Below are 19,336 nucleotides of genomic sequence, written 5' to 3'. Positions count from 1 at the left end.
AGTGTTGACTTCATATTTATTATGAAAATTTTTGAAGTGAAGTTCAATTGTTTTTTTTTGAAAAAAAGATGGATTTTCTCTAAGTGTTTAAAACCTAAGCGCTTATCTAACCATACAATCCTATGCATACATCTAAGGTGAGTGTGTGCGTGTCGGTGCGTCATAGTGTCCATAGTCCATATTACAAAAATTGCCTAAATACATTCTATGGCCCCTTTGCCAAGCTACAAACCAAGGATAAAATATTACATCACCGAATGAATTACAATTTGTAAAAGAGAAAACTAAACTAAAGAAGACAATAGTGAAGATAATGAAGTGCTATGAAGTGATCAACATGAAAGGAAATGTTAGTAGAAGATGGTAAAAGAAGAATATGGCATAAAGTGATAGAAGAAAGTATGGCATAAGACGGTAGAGTGACGATGAAAATAAGCCGGAAACGTGTGATGAATAATGCGTATGATGCAAGAATAAAACTCAATACGTCAAAACAGTGACATATGCATAGCAAACAGTAGCAAAATTCATATGAAATAGTATGCAAATCAAACATGACGAATACGAACATTATGCACACGAGGTAACGGGTAAAAATGCGAGAAAAGTGACTTAAAATAGTAAAAACCCTTGACAAATCAACACCAAAATTTTACCAACTTTTCCAAGTAAAATACCACTGAAACTTATCAAGAAAAAATAGTAAAATGACATGGTAATTTTCTTGGAATTTATTGGTGAAAATTAGCATGAACAAAGGGTGCAAACAGCAGGCAATTATGGTGCAAGTAGCAAAGAGAAAGAGCAAAAAACGTAAAAAACTTCCAGCCCAAACCAAAATCCAATACAGACTGGGCCTGGATCATCCGGAGGCTTCAGAGGCGTTGGATTGATCCAGATTCAGATCTGACGGTTTAGAACACACAGCGCATGGCAACGTAAATCAAGCATATGGTAACAATGCATCACAACCGTTCAAAGGAGAAAACCCTAGATCCTACGGTTCAAAATGAAAACGAAATAAACCGGACCGGTTCACGCGTCTATATAAGGACATGGATACCGGTCCAGTCCATTTCTTTCATTTCCTTCTCTCTCTAAACTTCCCTCTCCTCTCACTTCTCTCTAACCTCGCCGCCGGCGAGGATGAAGCTACGGCGGAGACCTTGAAGGTCCGCCGGAAACTTCATCTTCTCCGGCGAGTTCAAGAACTCCGGTGACCTAAAATTTCCAGAATTTCAAAATTTCTTCATCAATCAATTCGTCCTTTAACCCTAAACACGAATCCAGCAGTTGTTTTTTCAAATTCAATTCGAAACGATGTAGATCTGGAAATTTGCCGTACGGCTTTGAATTTGATTTTGATTTTTCGAAAGAAAACGTTTAGATCCTTGAAGATCTACATCATTTCGTTGTTTAACACCTCTTTGATGTTTGTTTTTGCTTTCAAAACTTAGATCCTTATGGATCTAGGTTTTGTGTTTACGGTTACGGTTTTGGCTTTGAATTCTGGAAATTTTGGATCTATTTTGCTTGCGTGATTTTTAGGTTTAACAGTGATATTATTTCTGAGAAAAGTTTATGAGTTTTACCTAAGGTTTTGGTTGAAACCTTTAATGGAGGAAATCTTTGGAAATCTTGATTCTGTTCTTGATGATTTTGATTCTGTTTGCTTCACCGGTCCAGATTCTTCATCTTCTCTGACTCTTTCTCTGCTTCTCTGTGATTACGTGCTTGAGCTTGCTTCAATGTTTCTTAGATCCACGCGAGGAAATCCTGTGATCAGTGCTTGAGCTTGCTTCAATGTGAGCTCGCACTTGGAATTGCAGGAAAACCTTCAATCCGGTGATGAAGATTCACACGAATCTCTGAGGATTGATAAAAAAAATGTTGATTCTGATGAAAATTAGGGTTTCTGGAAAACGGTTAGGGTTTTTGTTCTTGGTGTTCTTGATGAATCTGAGAAATTTTTCTGTTTTGATTCAGTTGCTGAGAAAAAGAAAATTGTATTTGTGTTTATGAGTTGGCGTGTGATTATTGCTTCTGATTCTGACTCAATGCTTTTATAGCTGACATGTGTACACTTGAGCCAATAGAATTGTGACATCTGGATTTGCTCACTTGGGCGCTGCTTGCTATTTTAAGGACCAATCTGCAAATTGTGAAAATGACAAGGACTGGACTGCAAAATTAAAAAACTCGAAATGAAATAAATAAAAACAGTTTTGGACAAAAAATGCAATTTTGGGACCTCAATTGAGGGACCAAAATGCAATTAAAAATAAAATTTGAATAAAAAACAAAATTTGACCAAACGTAAAGTGAAACAAAAAATAAAACTGACAAAACGGACTAAAACGAACCAATGGCTTAAATGAGGTACTTCAAAGTAACCTCCCCATGCCAAAATTTTATGTGAAATGACCAAAATGCCCCTAGGGCTAAAAATGACCTAAACAGAGCCAAATTGACTCGACACTGACTCAGATGCAAGTTTGAAATGAAATTAGCAAGGTTTACTGATGGAAAGTTAAAAATGAATTTGAAAAGACTCAGAGACAGTCACAAGGATGAAAATGGGTCCCACTGCAGGAAATGACCAAAATACCCTTCTGTATGACTTTTTGCAAATTTTGAAATAAACTGTAGAAAAAAGCAATGTAATGATTCAGAGACACTTTTAAATGACTTACAAGACAAGTAAAGACATTTTAAAAGGTTTTATGCAAGAAAAACATAGGTAAAATTGTGATTGAAAATACTGCGAGGCAGAGACAAATTGAACTGTGCAGTTGAAATTTGATAATTGACAAAGTTTGAAATGAAATTGGGCCCAGTATTTTTAGGTCCAAAAACAGGGTATAACAGGATGGGAGTGAGGATTGTAGAAAAATTACTTGGATAGGTTGGAATACATTGTGTTCTAAAAAGGAGCATGTAGGTTTGGGGGTAAGGAAGTTGAAGGAATTTAATGTTCCTTTACTAGGTAAATGGTGTCGGAGGATGTTAGTTTATAGAGAAGAGTTGTGGTATCATGTTTTAGTCGCCCGTTATGGCGAAGTAGGTGGGAGGTTGGAGGTGGGGGGCCAGAGTGGTTCTTCGTGGTGGCGGGAGGTAGATAGGATTCGTGATGGTGACGGTGACATAGGTGGAGGGTGGTTCGGTGATAGTGTTAGGCGGATGGTGGGTGATGGTGTTGCGACTCTGTTCTGGTCGCATTAGTGTGCGGTTTCCTCGTTTGTTTGACTTATCTGAGAACAAAACCATTACAGTGGCCACTTTGTTCTCTATGGGTCTGGAGTAGGGTGGGGAGGGGTGGAGTTGGCAGCGTAAGCTGTGGGCGTGGAGATATATGGGAGTGGCTTCCTGATACTGCTGAGGGGTACTCCGTGAGAGGTGCCTATGATTTGTTAACTAACGGTGATGATTCTTAGATGGGCATACCTTTTGAGTTGGTGTGGCATCATCAGGTTCCTTTGAAGGTCTCTGTTTTTGCGTTGAGGCTCATTCGGGATTGACTACCAACGAACACTGACCTGGCTATTCGTGGTGTTATTCCTGTGGATGATATCTTTTGTGTTTCAGGGTGCGGTCACGTGGAGACGGCCAAACATCTATTATTATCGTGCTCTACTTTTGCATCTTTATGGCAGCAGGTGCGCGAATGGATTGGTTTTCTTGGAGTGGACTCTAATATTATTGCATATCATTTGGTGCAGTTTACTCATATGACAGGTGTTGGCAAAGCTAAAAGTTCGTTCATGCAGCTTTGGCTATTGTTTTCTTGGGTTATATAAAATGAATGTAACAACCGTTTGTTCAATAATACAGTTACTATAGTCCCTCGTCTGTTAGATAAGGTCAAATTGTTATCTTTAGGGTGGTTGAAAGCTAAAAAGGCCATGTTTGTTTATGGTACGCAAAGGTGGCGGCCAAACCCTTTAGATTGTTTGGACATTGGCTAACTTGTGTTTTCTCTGTTTTATTGTGTTACTGACATCTTGTAACTTTATAGTGGTCTCCTAGGCACACGTTGTGCTTGGGAACTGCTTGGTTTTTTTTAATTTCATTTTGATTTTTTCAAAAAAAAAAAAAAAAAAACCAAACTTTTTGTCCCAGGATATCGTTTGTCCACGTTTATAGTCTTTCCTTTTAGAGAAATGATATTTGTACAACCACTTTGTGACAACTTTCTCTCTCATACTCACATAATATTTTTACTCTCTCTCTTTCTTTTTCTCTCTCCATTGTTTTTGACCAATGAAAAGAGAGAAAATAAAAGTTGTCAAATAGATTATATCAAATAGTTGTTCAAATATTATTGCTCTTCTTTTAAGTCATGTTGCATGCACCCTGTTTTTTGAGAAAAGGGTCGTGTGTATCTTTAGAGCCCACAAAATATGTTCATAAAAAAAAAAAACAAGGTTTGTGTTGAAAATTCTTACCCACACCATGGTTTTGGCGATTTTTGTCCTAGATGATGATGGTGTCTATTGTCTAACAACCAAGTAATAATCATAAATGAGTAAATAGGCAATTATCCCCTTAAAATTGTAAGTTTCGTCAATTATCCCTCTGAAATTAACAAAACTTCAATTACCCCTCTGAAATTTCACAACGTTAATCAATTTACCCTCTCCGTCAAATTTTTCTGTTAGTAAACATGACGTTTTGCAAATACGCCCTTGAAGTTTTGCACTTATGTGCAAAATGCCCTCTAAACTTAAAAATTTATATTATTTTTTGTTAAAAACAAACAATTAATAGTTAAATATTAAAACTAACTATTAATTTTGGAGTTTGGGAAAAACTACATGCATATATACATCAAAATAGGCTTCAAAATGGGGAAAAAATGTATTTTTTAAAGTGACAATAATGGGATGATTTGTGGATTAATTTCAAAGGTAAAGAAATATATGTCTAAGTGTTTGACATTTTTCAATAAGTGTTCCTTTATACATACCGATCACATATTTCATTTGCTGATGATTTGTGTCTTTTTTACATGAATATTACTTAATATGCTATGTATGATATGTCGGTGTAAAAGTTTTGTGGTGTGAGCTAGATTGTATACGATGAATGATTGTCCGTGCTTGAAGCACAAACAAGAAGTTAGAATGAAGTTTTCTATAAAGTGTGTAAACAAGAACAAATCATATGAAAATATTGGGGGTTGTGTAGTTTAAATGGTTTGAGCAAATTGTTGAAGGAGTTGGAGGAGTTAAAAGACTAAGATGGTGAAGGAGAAAATATAAATTTAAAACTGATTATTAATTTGTCTATAAACCCTTAAAAATAATAATTTGTCTATTAGAAATAACCATTACTGTCACTTTAAAAATACACATTTTTCCCTATTTTGATGTATATATGCATGTAGTTTTCCCAAACTCCAAAATTAATAGTCAGTTTTAATATTTAATCGTTAATTGTTTGTCTTTAAGAAAAAAAATAATTTAAATTTTTAAGTTTGGGGGCATTTTGCACATAAGTACAAAACTTCAGAAAGTATTTGCAAAACGTCATGTTCACTAACAGAAAAATTTAACGGAGTGGATAAATTGATTAACGTTGTGAAATTTCAGAGGAGTAATTGAAGTTTTGTTAATTTCAAAGAAGTAATTGATGAAACTTATAATTTCAGGAGGGTAATTGCCTATTTACTCAATCATAAATCATCCATGATCAAAGACGGAGCCTGAAAATATTAAAAGGTGGCGGAGATATAACATGTGATAAACAACATCGATCAACAGTAACTTTTTTCTACAGTTACCAATTATATAAAATTTAGTTAAGTGAAGAATAAAAATCTTATATGTTGCCAAGGCAAATACTTACAAAAACTACCAATCAAAATCATGATATTTTTTGGAGAACTAACAACAATGTTTATAATGTTCTCCAAAAGAATACAATATTTTATAAAGCTATCAAACTAGTAAAAATATTGTGAGCGAACTCAAACTCGGGTTCTCTTATATAATTCGTTCTTGATTGATCTCAATAACCACTTAATTTAAATTGCTTGGTTATACAGTCATACATTTAGTTAATTTAATTTTATTGTTATATTTTTGAAGCTAACTTTTTAAAGGAAAATGCTTAGTGGATCCAAATATAGTGATAATGGTCGATAATTTTTTCCCTTAAAGTAAACAAGCTAACTTTGACTATTTCACTATTCAATGGCCTATCGGTATTTTTCTTCGAAAAAATAGAATAAAATCAAAGAATGAAACACGTTATAATTTTTTGTAGGGTTTTTCTATCATGTGCAAATTTGCACATGTTAAAAAATTTAAAATAGTAACTTTATATTGGAACTTGAACATTTTGTATTAAATATATAACTTTTTATTAAATAATTGTTGGTTTCAATAAAAACTTGCTACTTTTAGTTACCTTAACATCTTTTTTGTAAGTCAGATAGTGTTGTCTTGGTTTTTCTTTCAAGCAGGTTGTGTTTTGATAATTAATAGAGCAATAATGAAACAAATATTAGGGTTAAATATTATGATTCGATTTTTAGTCTTCCAAAAGTTTTTCATATTCACTTTTGGTCTCCCTTTAAAGTAAACTTATATGTAAAATTCATATTTTTGCAGAAAAATTTATAATATTATAAGAATATCTCCCATAAAAAATTAAATATTTTATAACAAAACATGACTTAAATATGAATTTTACATTTTTGGCGGTTAAAATTCATATTTAATTTATGTTTTTGTTAAAAAAAATTAATTTTTTTGGGAGAGATTTTTACAATATTCTGCACTATTTCATCAAACACTAAAAAAAATTGACTTAAAAAGAGAGATCAACAGTGTTGATTGAAAATTTTATAAGATCTAAAAGTTGAAGCAAATTTTAGAGGGACTGAAACAAAAAATTGATATATTTATAGGGATCAAAACATATTTAAGCCTAAATGTTACTATAATTTACATGCCATTAATTCGTTTGTAATGTGTGATCATTTATGTTTAAGGTGGCCAATATCAATTTTTTAAATTTAGATGAGATTTACTGGGGCAAACAATATCTATATAGGGTGGGGTGCCATAGCATTGCATATATTAAGGGTGTACGTAGGGTTGCACGATTATAAATAGAAATGTTAGGTCGCCTTTGTCATCACTCACTCTGACTATTATGCTCATTAGTGGTTTGCCCCATTGGAAACCCTAAATCTGGAGCATGTGAAAGGAAAAGGAAGACTTTTGTCTCAAATCTCAACGAGTCCGGGTAATCATGGTTTCATTCATCAAGTAAGTGTGTTCTAATTTCATATAATAACTTGACCTTGATGATTAAATTGTTTATCTTTATTATATTTAATTGTTCTCGTGAGACTCAAACATGTCAAATAAAAATTGCCCACTTGACATAACTCCAGTAGTTTGTGAAAGGATTCAAGCAAAAAATGCCAGACATTCAAAATATGGCCACTGATCTTTGATGTGCTGAATATATTTTGAGAAATGCACATAATACCACTACTCTTCAATTAAAATCAACAGTGGTTGGTGCTTAAGTGTTTCACATGCTGATACTACTGTTACTATGGCAAAAGAGGTTTTCTTCCCAAAATTATCAAGTTAGATAATTTCAAAACACAATGTTCTCTTAACATAGCTCGGCTTAAATTAAAGAAACTATAATCATCATGGCTTTTTGACCCTAGACCTAAGTCTTCCAGCAATACTGTCTGGGCTTGGTCTGGTAGAAGAAGCAAGTAGCATGACGCTATCCGAACCTTCAACTTTTTCAAGCTTATCTTGATCACCAGGGAAAATCAATGATCTCTTTGCGACAACCTCGTCCCCATCAGTTTCAGCTTTAGCTAGAGACTGCTTTGGTCCAAGCTTATTCTCATTGACCTCATCAGAGAAAGGTAGAGACCTTTTAACTGAAACTGGGTTGGAAGCATCATCAATTTTCTCAACATCTGTATCTGAAACTAGGATGGAAGCATCATCAATTTTCTCAACATCTGTATCTAAAACTGGGTTGCAAGTATCATCATTTATCTCAACAACTGTATCTGAGCGACGAGTTTGGATGAGGTAGTGTGCGACTGATTTGTATCCCAACTGCAATACCTAAAATAAGGAGATATTTGAGCTTAGCTACAACTCAATCTTTTGAAAAAAAGTAACACAATTTTAGCCAAGAATTATGAGTAACCTTTCTATACAGATTCCCAGTAGGCTCCCATCCTTTAGCTTTACGGCATAAGCTACAGTTGCAAATTCCACGACAACGTGGGCATTTCCAAGTTGGATCCGCCAAGGCTTCTATTACATGCTCCCCGTATCTACAAGAACATGATAAGAAAACAACGTGCCGTATCAGGTCCAAGGTATTATTAAATTCTAATCTACACATGGAAACATGTCTAGAACCATTTTCAGTATTTGTGATTCATAATTATGCCAGAGTTGAAACATATCCAAGAAAGAACCCAAAGACAGCATTATATAGTTCAAATTAAATGGCATATTTGCAAAGACATCCTCGTGTACAAGTGCAACTGAAATGAGACATCCAACCAAAGTGGTCTACAACTTGTTTTACTATTCAAGAAATCAAGAAAGATAGGAAAAATATCAACCTAGAAACTATAGCATCAACATTATCCTAATTTGTCCAACCAAATCAAGCACAGGGAGACTCAAATATCGATTACCATCATACATATGTTAGGGGGAAAATATGTGGAAAGCATACCTCATGTACAAGCAATCTCCACAAAACTGCCCCTGGCCCATGTGGCATTCGCAACAGCGTGTTCGATAACCAAGAGTTTTTTGCCTACAAGACATTGTTTTCATTCAGTGAGCAAGTTCATCAAGAAATTAGATGGATAGATCACACAAATGAGGCATGGTAAAAATAGACTGTGTCAACTTGGCCACATAAATGAGGCAAGGTTATGGACAAAGCTTATGATTTGAGGTAAAAAAGAAAGGAAACTCACTGCTAATGAATGTAACTTCACAAGAGTGCCTCAATCCAAGTCCACAGTTAAAAAAAAAAATAAAAAAAAAAATTCTGAACATAATAACAAAATACTCCACAGCTCTAAAGAGTTCAGGACCCAGGTCTAAAAGCCAAACACTCTGGCATAAAAAAATCTTTGCTTTTAACTCTCCAGTACCCCCTTCTTAGTGACCACCTTGTAAAAAATCCCCTTCCCCCTCCTCAATAGCATAACTACCACGTCCCCCACACCTCAACATGTGTCAATGTCACTTCCCTTGCTAGAATAAACATTCCCAATATGTTCCCCTGACTCAGTGATCAAGTGTTTGGCACTTTTTTTCGACATGACCGCCCAAATTGTTATCAGTTGGTAAAAAGCATATCAAATTCTTTTTGTATGTAATATTAGCGGATTAAAAGTTAAAACCAGAAAGATGTCTTACATATAGAGAAATTTGTTTCAAGTTATAGGATCATATTCATATTCTCAGGAATGAAATTGATCATAATACCACTACCAGCAATATTGTTTCCAAGTACAATACACATATGTGTTTGGTACATAATATTCCAAATAATGTTTCTAAAATTTATTTAGTCCAAAAATAGAAGGGAAAAAAAATGTGCTAGAATGGGTGGTGACTGGTAATAGAAAGTTACAGTGGGTTGAATTTTAAATTATCTTCTATTCGAACAAAAATATTTGATGACCACCCTGTACATAATAGGAATGAAAAGTAGGCAATAATACCCAGATTGTTTAAAAGAACACATGTTCCAAACTAGAACATGTAATATCCCCAAAGTCACGCTAGCAGAATTGTTGTTGCATATCTTGAAACAAGCATACCTTAATCAAATTTATTCGTCTTCTTAAAAAAAAAATCAAGTTTATTCAGGTCACATTTAACAGTTATTTAGCTAAATTAAACTCGAACAAGGTTAAACTTTCAACAAATTCATGACAATAAAATGGTCAACCACCAGTGTTGTCAATTGTGGATCGCAAAAAAAAGTGGTTTGTTCAAATTTCGCTGTGCTGCAACACTATCGCTGTTATTTGACAACACTTCGTACTAAATCGCAAAACAATAGTGGGTTGTACAAATTCTGGTACACTATCCTCTCTTTTGGAATCACTAGAACCAGATGTACTGCATAAGAATCCTTAGAAAACCAAATAACATTATCACTTATCACACTATTGTTCTACCTGAAGAAGGTGCCGGTACACTCCATAAAACAATGAACATTATTCCAAGGTTGAAGAGTCAAGAACCAGCAAAACTCTGCTACAAGCTGTTGAAATGCACTTACTGAAAACTCCAACTAAAACCCATCAACAACAACAACTACCAAGCCTTATCCCACTAAGTGGGGTCAGCAACATGGATAAAATTATGCCATAATGTTCTATCATAAACCATATTTTGGCCCAAGTAACTAATCTGTAAATCTTTCCTAATAGTTTCTCTTATAGTTTTTCTAGGTCTTCCTCTTCCTCTAGTGGTTTGACTATCCTCCATCTAATTTATTCCCCTTACTACAGAATCCACAAGTCTTCTCTCTACGTGTCCAAACCACCTATGCCTGTTTTCCACCATCTTCTTCACTATAGGTGCTACCCCAACTCTCTGTCTAATATTGTCATTTCTAATCATATCCTCATAGATAGTGTCATTTTATTTTCCAACAGAAATTAAATTGATGCATTTCTATCCTACACTATATCACTTAGTACATTAAATACAAGCACAAAAAAAATAGTAGTAGCATGTTATTATTTCTAGCAAAAAAATAACAATAAATCATATCTAGAAAGTGCTATTCAAACATTAAATTAAATAAATGGTAACCAACTAACCATTCATGATCAATTTCATATACAGTAAGTAGTAACTTTTACCTGCACTGATGGCAAGATTTTCCTTGAACAGAATCATAAATCCGTTTCCCATCTTTCCCAACACCATCCACAAAAAGTTCCCAAGTTTTCTCGGTGTTCCCCAAAAGCTTCTCATGTTCTTTAGTGTAAATCTCAGGTTGAGGACCTTCTCTTATCACAATCCTAGTACTTTTCTCACGCTTTTCTCCCTTCACTTGCGCTTCAGAGTAACTAATTGGAGCAACATTCTGCAACCTAAAAACAAAATTAACATAAAAAATGATGGGTTTTTTGCATGATACAAAAATCAAACAAAAAAATGTTGGGTTTTAGCTAAACATATGAAAGATTGAATTTTTAGGGCAAAAATGGAAGAACCTGGAAGATCGGCGAGATGGGCCAGAAGGGTTGAGAGAAATTGGGGATTTAGGGTTGTTAGAAGGGGTTCTGCGTGAAGGTGGGTTAGGTTTGAGCTTGAGGGAAAGTGAAATGTCGAGAATACCCAATTTTCCCATTCTTTCGTGATTTTCGCGGATTCTTTCTTCTCTTGAGAGTTCGTATTCAGATATTTTGTGTTGATGATTGTTCATTGTGATTGCTGGTTGAGGATTGTCGATTTCAGTTCGATTTCGTTTTTGTAGAGGAGGCATTGATGATGATGATATAAGCTTAGGTTTTGAAGTGTGAAATGGACAGTGAGACTTCAACGGTCAAGTTCAGTGAGTGGGTTTGATATGGAATTTCGAAGTGGAGGAGACTATGGTAATGGGAGGGAAGAGAGAATGTCCAAAATTAATGGCCTTGGTTAAAAATATGTTTTTAACTTTTATAAAATATTTTAATTTTATTAATAATGGATGGATAGTGAGACTTCAATTTTTTTTATTTTTTTTTAAGGAGTGAGACTTCAAATGTTAAAGGATTTGAGTCCTTTAAGAATATGGTAGAAGTTGATTCTTGATCCATACTTAAGAAAAAAAAAATAGTTGGGCGGAGGGAGTTAACTTAATAGAGATTAGCTATTGTTAAGTGATGATGGAGACTTCGTACCAATATCACATTAACTAAAAAAAATATTTTAATTTTTTTTCTTGTTTTAATCTCCCTATTTTATTTTTGGACATTTTGTCGAAAAATATTGTTTGTCCACGTTTCTAGTCTTTGCTTTTAAGTGAGGTTGTATGCACCCTATTTTTTGAGATGAGGCTCGCGTGTACCTTTTAGATTTTTGAATGAACTTTTGAATGAATGTTTATAATATTATAAAAATATCTCTCCAACAAAAATTATAATTTTTTTAACAAAATATTTTGGGACAAAAACATAAATTTTTAAACACCATAAACATAAAATTTCATATTTAATATGTTTTGTGAAAAAAAAAAATCTATTTTTTTAGAAGTTTTTTATAGTGTTTTGAACATGATTGCGAAAAAAAAATCAAAATTTTGAATGAAACACATGAATTGGCTTGAAAGCAAGAACCAAGAGTGATGATGAAAAATCTTTAGAGACTAAAAGTTGAAGAAATTTTTTATGGAGACTAAAACGAAAATTATGTTAAAAACAAAAGGTATATCAAAAACATATCTAACACTATATTTAATACTGTGCATTTATAAGGGAAAGAAAAGTAGATTAAAATAAAAAAAATGCATAGACTAGGGGACAAAAAATCTGAATCATTAAATTCACACAAAAGCGTACCTTCACTCTGACAGAAATCACACACACCACCAATACATGAAAGTGGAATCCACCGAAAAGGATAAACCATGTCAAAAACATCAAGCAAATGAACATGAACACACACCACATGCACAACGCAACAAACCCTGCACGAATACAACCAAATTGTAAAAACACATGATGTGTGTCCGAACCTAATCCTTGAGGACTGAGGCATGAATCCAACCGCCAATACAGAACAAATCCACACACCAACAACTCACTGTGACAAACGTCGAGCATCAACTTGAAACACAGAAAAATGTCCAATGAATCTTTGAGAGACTCTAATACCATAATAATATTTTATATTCTAATAGTTTTTGATGGAATTCTACAATCTAATAATTTGTTTTTTGATGGAACTCATTAACAAACATTTGTTTAATTTGATGATAATTTAAATAAACTTAAAATTGTGTTAGATAGTAAAAGACAAAAAAATTGTTCAATAATATAAAAGTTGGTTTTTTTGACAAGAACATAATAGTTAGTTTTTTTTTTTAAGAAAGAACATAAAAGTTAGTTGTTATGTCTTATGTTGCGTGATTCCGTTTGTGTTTTTTTTTTTCAATATTTTTTTTTTTTTTAAGTTTCAATACTTTTTTTTGCGGATCAAACATATATATATATTTTTGGGAAACAAGGATCAAACATATTTTAAGTTTTGTAAGAAAAATAATATAAATAGTTTGCTTCTTTTCACAAAATAAATATTTTATTGAATAATAATGCTAAATTTTAAAAGTAACGCGAACTCTTGTCTTGTTGTTTGACTCAAAGTATCGCAACGTGACTAAGACGTTAAAAAACCTATTTTTATTTTTGAGCACACAAGACAGTGTTTCACTCTGAACGCGGGATTTGAGAATTTGGTTCATAATCAAAGATTCATTCCTCAATCTCAATTCTTCAACATGAATTCGTAACAATTTCAATTTCGAGTTCAAGTTCCATATCAAGTCGCGTTCTTGCGCGCGTGCATTCAACGCGCTTCTTCACCTTCTCAATTTCATTCCCTCTGTTTCTAGGGTTTAACTAGGGTTCTTCTTGATTTCGATTTTCACAATGGCGTTTAATTTCTCAACTCCTCAACAATCTCAACCGCAACAAACTCTGTTTCAACCACAACAACAACAACAACAATCTCCTTTTCAACAACAGAGTAGTTTATTCCAGCCACAACAACCACAATTTCAACCACAACAACAATTTCAACAGCAACAATTTCAAGCACAGCAACAACAACAGCAACAGTTGTTTTTGTTCACGAACGATAAAACACCTGCGAGTTACAGCACCAATTGGGCAGATCTACATCCTGATTCGCAGAAATTTCTACTTCAGATTGAGTATGTTTTAATTTTCAATGTAAAGTTAGGTTTTTTATTTCATGGTTTATTGTTATGTTGTGATTTTAGTTCATTAATTACTGTTATATGTTGTTATACAGAGAACGGGTATTGGAATATAGAGATGAAAGTCAAAGACTTGATCAGTGTAATCGTCTTTATGATTCGTCTGTTTCCAACGATGGATTTGAGGTTGATGCTAGCCACATTGTTCAGGTTATCTCTTAGACCATATAGGCAAAAAAGTGTGCAGTTTTATGACTTTTTTCCTCAAATTTATATGCTAAATAGACACGATATAAGTATAAGGATTAATGTTTTCTAGTTACGGGGAAATAAATTTAATGTGTATGATTTGGTTTGAATTTATATGTTAAACATGTTCTGCTGACAATTAACAGTATAGCTATTGTTACTAGAGTTTTGCGTGCAGCTAAACAAGAGCCTAATGCTGTCCATTTCTATTATTTGTCTGTTAACAGAAACAACATACATATTACTATACCATCCTTTGTTGGCCACGGAAAAATTTAAATTTCTATTAGTTCCTGTTTCGATAGTATAGAATGGGTAGGAAGTTATATCACAATTAATTGATAGTTTGCTCTTAACTTTTGTGATTTGCTTTCTCTTATTTTGTGAAGGAATCATATGAAATTTAATTAGTAGTTCATTTGGGCAGAAGGTATGATAGAACTGTGAATTGAGAAAAGATAATCTGTTTGTATTAAGTAGGAAATGGAGCAGAAGCTCACTTAAAGTATCGGATACTCCTAACCAGTAACCATGTTTCTCAATGCCTTTCCTTATCACCTCTCTCGCTCTAGTCGTGTAGACATTCCACTCCGGTGGAGTCATATGACTTGTCAATGCTACTCCTTCTCTAGCTTCCTTATTTAGCTTAATTGTTGAGCTTAGGCCCAGACCCCCGGTCCTATCAACGTATGTTCCCTCAAATAACACGATCTTTGAGCATTGAATTAATCTTGTTTGTCATCTAAGGGAAGTGTGTGGTTATTAACATTCTGAAATGGATGCATCAAATGCCACTGACCAGACTTACAAGCCTACTTTTTAGAGATGTTTAAGCATGCAGGCTTTTTATGATGTGGTTGAAATCCTTTGTTCTATTTCTGTTTACTTTTTACTTATTGTTAAGCAGTTTTTTTCATTCTACCAATATTTTGAAATGATTGAATGCTCCATTCTCTCTTAATATTGTGCTTAATGTCATCTGTTCATGAAATAACATATATTCTCTGATGTTGAATAGGAACTTGGTGGAATCAGCACTGCTATGGAACGGCAGAAAACTTTGCTACAGGAATTAACGTCGGCTGTTAAAGATATGTTACGTAATACAGAGGTTGCTGTTCGATCCTTTATGATCCTACGTCCAAGGTTCCATTATCCTAGTGGGGGAGCATCAAGTGCCACTGCCCCATCACAGACTCCTGGAGCAACAACACCTAGTTTGAACAGCCAACCACCAGCTACATCTATGGTGCCCGTTTTTGATTTCTACAGTGGTCTTCCGAAGAAACCATCACCCTTTTTACAGCAAACAATTCTTAGATTTGAGAAATATATTGGTGAATGTCATCAGTGGATTCAAGAGTTAGAGCAGCTGCTTCTCCTAGAATCTGAAAAAAATGCTTCCAGTAATGGATCCTCGTTATTGCAATCTCTTCCCAAAGTCATGACAAATGTACATGACTTTTTTGTTCACGTGGCTGCAAAGGTAAAGAGAAACAAATATATCTTTTTAAAATGATATCGCACCATACAGCTATGACTGTATGCACTTTGTTATGAATCTTATGGATTAAACTCTATCTATTTGTTGTTACTTTTTGGAATATGACATGAAACTTTTGAATCTTGATACTTTAATCACTTGTATCTTTTCTGTTTTTATCATTTTTTCAATTTAAGTTGCCAAAAGACTTTTTTTCTTCCATTTGTTTATGTCAAGTTATAAGCTCTTTTGTTAAAACTGATTCCACCCTGTAGTTCATTCATTTGGCTCATATCTACGTGCATAGTATACACTAATTTAAATTTGAAGTCATTACATATTCTCAATATGCAACTATGATGGATCTCTAAGTCATGGATAAGTCAAGTTTACCAGAGAAGGAAGAGAGGAAGGGAAGAAATGAAAATGTGTTTGGAGAAGTATATTATGAGGAAAAGGTGGCGACACGGTGTCCAACAAAATGGACAGGTAGTTGGAGGATATTGGCGAAGGGATGTGGAACCCATTTGGAGAGGGGGGATTTCATGGGGGAGCTTGGAGAAATGGGAGGATCAGATAATTATTTGATCATAGGGGGGCTAATGCCATAGGGCAGAGAAAACGTTGCTTTTCTGATATTTCCTTTATTTTCCTTAGTGTCCGTTCTTGGAGGAGCTAGTCTTCATTGTTTTATTGCTTTTCTTATATTTCCTTCTGAATTTCCATTGCTTTCTGTTCTTGTAAGGAGCCAGTCTTCATTGTTTTATCTGTAAAATGACAATTACTATGAAAATGCTACACCTTTGCACCATCTTTCATTTCTTGTTTTTTGTAACAAACAAGAACAGAATTCAGGTGTATTAGAGATGATAACACGTGGTTGTCCTCTTGTTCAAAAATTTCAAGCACATATATAAAATTATGGTCCAAAATCTTTACCAATTCTAATTTATGGTAATAATAACCTGTTATTGAATAATGCTCAGGTGGAGAGCATTCACCAGTACATGGAATCCATGAAAACAGCATACCTAGCTGATCAGCGCCGTCGAGGGGAGGTGAATGATCCATTTCTAGAGGCTGATCGGCGAGAAACTGCAAGACAAGAAGCAGCATCAAAAAGAGTTCACCCTACATTGCATTTACCTGCAAATTCACAACCCTCAACTCAAGTTGCTGGGTTGTTTTCCAGTTCAGGAACTCAAGGAGCATTGGTTTCCCAACAGACCGCTGCAACAACTCCGTCTTTGTCAATAGGAAGTGGTTCATCTCTTTTTAACACACCGTCTTCAGCCCCATCAACTACGCCATCTTTGTTTGGAACACCAACAACTCCTGCTCAAGGAGCCTCATGGCCTGCACCATCTAGTTCTACGCCTCAAGGCTCACTTTTTGGTTCTGCCTCATCATCCTTACCTGGTGCAACATCAACTCCCTCTCTGTTCGGTAATAGTACGCCATTGTTTAACTCAACTCCGGCTGGAACTTCAGTCTTTCCATCTCCCTATGTTTCAGGTACTTTCTTAGGTCATACTTTTTCTTTGTTATCTTATGTACAAAGTGTTCACAAAATACATAGCTGTTATAGATGGATTTGAAAATCAAGGCTAATGCAGCAGAACAGAAGATATAGGATTTAAAAGAACAAAATTAGGTCTTCTATGGATACCTAAAGGAAGAAGTTAAGGGAAGTTAGGGCTCTTAAGGAATATTTGGGGACAAGAGTGGTTCAAGTGAAAAGAATAACGGGTTAACCTGCAAGATTGGGATTTTGTGGGGAGATACAGTTTCCATGAAGCAATTTTTGTTTGCAATTAGGTCATTAAAACCACTTTTTATAATGATAACCAAACCAGTCATTGTACCGGTAAAGAGAGTGGTTCTAGGTTTTGATTGCAATTTTATGAGTCCCGATTTTGCTATTCCCTTTCGACCTGAAGTGAAGTCCCGATTTTGACAACCTTGGCTATACGTATATTTAGTTTATAAATAAATTCATGTATCACATACAATAAATATTAAATTATTGTACTCACTACTCAAACTATCATTTTTCTTTTTAACTTCTACCAGTCCTGCATCAAATTAGTTAGAGAGAAATGAAGCTTCTCATCCTATATTAGTCTCGTTAAATAAGTAAAAGAGAAAGAGATGAAGCATCTCGTTATGAACTGACGACAAACCCTTGTATTACAAAGTTCTTATTTGTCCTAGAATGAACATGTTAATAGGAGTGAGATTGAATTTGGGTTATATATAGGCAACCAAATAAGTGACAGTTTAAACTGTTCTAATCATATAACAACATTAATTGGTTTAAACTATGAAGTTTACGTGAAAGCATGGAAATGATTTTTGGCACGATCTAATTCATCGGCATGCCTCTATTATGAGTGGAATGTTTATCCTGTGCAATGTTTGTCCAGGTTTTAGTAGCGATCCTTTTTTTTTTTGGTTGTGATTTTGTTTTGTGGTACCTTTACCCTTTGTAGTTGCTTTTTTAATTGGGTTGGAATACTCCTTGTATTCCTTTCTTAATATAAGTCTTTTGCTTCTTAAAAGAAATCTTGTTTTGGAACAGCATTTTAGGGTCATTTGATCTAGCAGCAGGGAAAATTCCCTCCCTACTTTCCCAATCCAACCAGCTTGTTTGTCCGGTTCATGCTGAAAATCTGATTGAAATAATTGACGCATTATTATTGAAATTGACTGCAAGAGATAAAAAATAAATTGAAAATTAATGTCTCCCTCCCTCTTGTTTTTTTTTTTTTTTTTGACAAGAAAAAGGAGGGTGGTTGGGATTTAATTCATCTTTCTTAATGTTATCTTCAGACCATACTGACCATTTTTTCTTACACAGGTGCTGCGACAGGATCAGGAGCAAGCTTTGGGGCTGTAAGTAAACTTAGCCTCTCTGGTTTACTAAATAGACTATTTCTGTTGGTAGTTAAAAAATGTTAACCTTGATAGAATTAAGCATTGTGATCTGCTGGTTTTGTGATTCTTTAATGGTTTGTTAGGTTGCACCCTCTAAGTCTTCTTTTCTATGATGTCATTGCAGAAAAATCCACGGTCGAAATCTAGAACTGCTCGGCGCTAATAGAAGCAATCTTCTGAAATCATGAAATTGATGGGATCCTTTTCTGCTACCAAACACATGAATGTGTCACTTGAAATATTGGTCTTTCCTTGTTAGATGGTCTTAAAATGACTTTTGCTATTATCTGATTGGTGTCTTGGAATGCAGACACGCCGCATTGAGGACACTAGTCGTGCATATTGGCATCTGGATTCTAGCTTGTTTCAGTTCGTTGTCAGTTCTTCCATTAGGCATTTCCAGTTGGTTACTGTTGAACTGATTTACTTAACATTTGTTTAGGTTAGGTGATTTTGAATGATAAATTTTCCTGAATTGTAGCTTGTCTAGCTTATTTCGTGGCACATTGTAGTCATAGTTTCTTTCTTGGTTTGCTTGAGCACTGAACCATCATTCATTGTTGTAAGAGATATCAGATCCTAGTCAGTTGTATGGCTCCGGTTTACTTATACAGTTATACATTTCAATGTGGATACGTGGCCTTCAATTTTTATCTTGGAATGGTGATTAAACTTGTAGTTGACGCCGCACATATACAATAT

The 19,336-nt window shown here is 34.4% G+C and overlaps 2 protein-coding genes across 2 annotated transcripts; one reads left to right on the top strand and one right to left on the bottom strand.

The window, feature by feature from the left end:
* Window positions 1-7,408: 7,408 nt before the first annotated feature.
* LOC11409424 (cell division cycle-associated 7-like protein) lies at window positions 7,409-11,669 on the bottom strand. The gene is made up of 5 exons (XM_003611789.4): window positions 11,258-11,669; window positions 10,901-11,134; window positions 8,740-8,823; window positions 8,197-8,326; window positions 7,409-8,111 (listed from the first exon to the last, which is right to left on the bottom strand). The coding sequence occupies exons 1-5, from the start codon at window positions 11,527-11,529 to the stop codon at window positions 7,674-7,676; spliced, it is 1,158 nt and encodes a 385-aa protein (XP_003611837.2). The 5' UTR covers window positions 11,530-11,669; the 3' UTR covers window positions 7,409-7,673.
* Window positions 11,670-13,205: 1,536 nt separating this feature from the next.
* LOC11413486 (nuclear pore complex protein NUP58) lies at window positions 13,206-19,287 on the top strand. The gene is made up of 6 exons (XM_003611788.3): window positions 13,206-13,959; window positions 14,061-14,175; window positions 15,233-15,700; window positions 16,684-17,212; window positions 18,558-18,592; window positions 18,759-19,287. The coding sequence occupies exons 1-6, from the start codon at window positions 13,676-13,678 to the stop codon at window positions 18,795-18,797; spliced, it is 1,470 nt and encodes a 489-aa protein (XP_003611836.1). The 5' UTR covers window positions 13,206-13,675; the 3' UTR covers window positions 18,798-19,287.
* Window positions 19,288-19,336: the final 49 nt, after the last annotated feature.

Source organism: Medicago truncatula, chromosome 5, assembly GCF_003473485.1.
Source record: "Medicago truncatula cultivar Jemalong A17 chromosome 5, MtrunA17r5.0-ANR, whole genome shotgun sequence".
NCBI classification, from domain to species: Eukaryota; Viridiplantae; Streptophyta; class Magnoliopsida; order Fabales; family Fabaceae; genus Medicago; species Medicago truncatula.
The sequence above is the reverse complement of the archived record's forward strand: the minus strand, read 5'-3'. Positions and strand labels throughout refer to the sequence as shown.

Coding starts and splice junctions, on each gene's coding strand:
- LOC11409424 (XM_003611789.4), bottom strand. CDS start 11,529: ATGCCTCCTCTACAAAAACGAAATCGAACTGAAATCGACAATCCTCAA. Junction 11,135..11,257: donor CCATCTCGCCGATCTTCCAG/GTTCTTCCATTT, acceptor TTTTGTTTTTAG/GTTGCAGAATGTTGCTCCAA. Junction 8,112..8,196: donor CTGGGAATCTGTATAGAAAG/GTTACTCATAAT, acceptor TCCTTATTTTAG/GTATTGCAGTTGGGATACAA.
- LOC11413486 (XM_003611788.3), top strand. CDS start 13,676: ATGGCGTTTAATTTCTCAACTCCTCAACAATCTCAACCGCAACAAACT. Junction 14,176..15,232: donor ATGCTAGCCACATTGTTCAG/GTTATCTCTTAG, acceptor GATGTTGAATAG/GAACTTGGTGGAATCAGCAC. Junction 18,593..18,758: donor CAGGAGCAAGCTTTGGGGCT/GTAAGTAAACTT, acceptor ATGTCATTGCAG/AAAAATCCACGGTCGAAATC.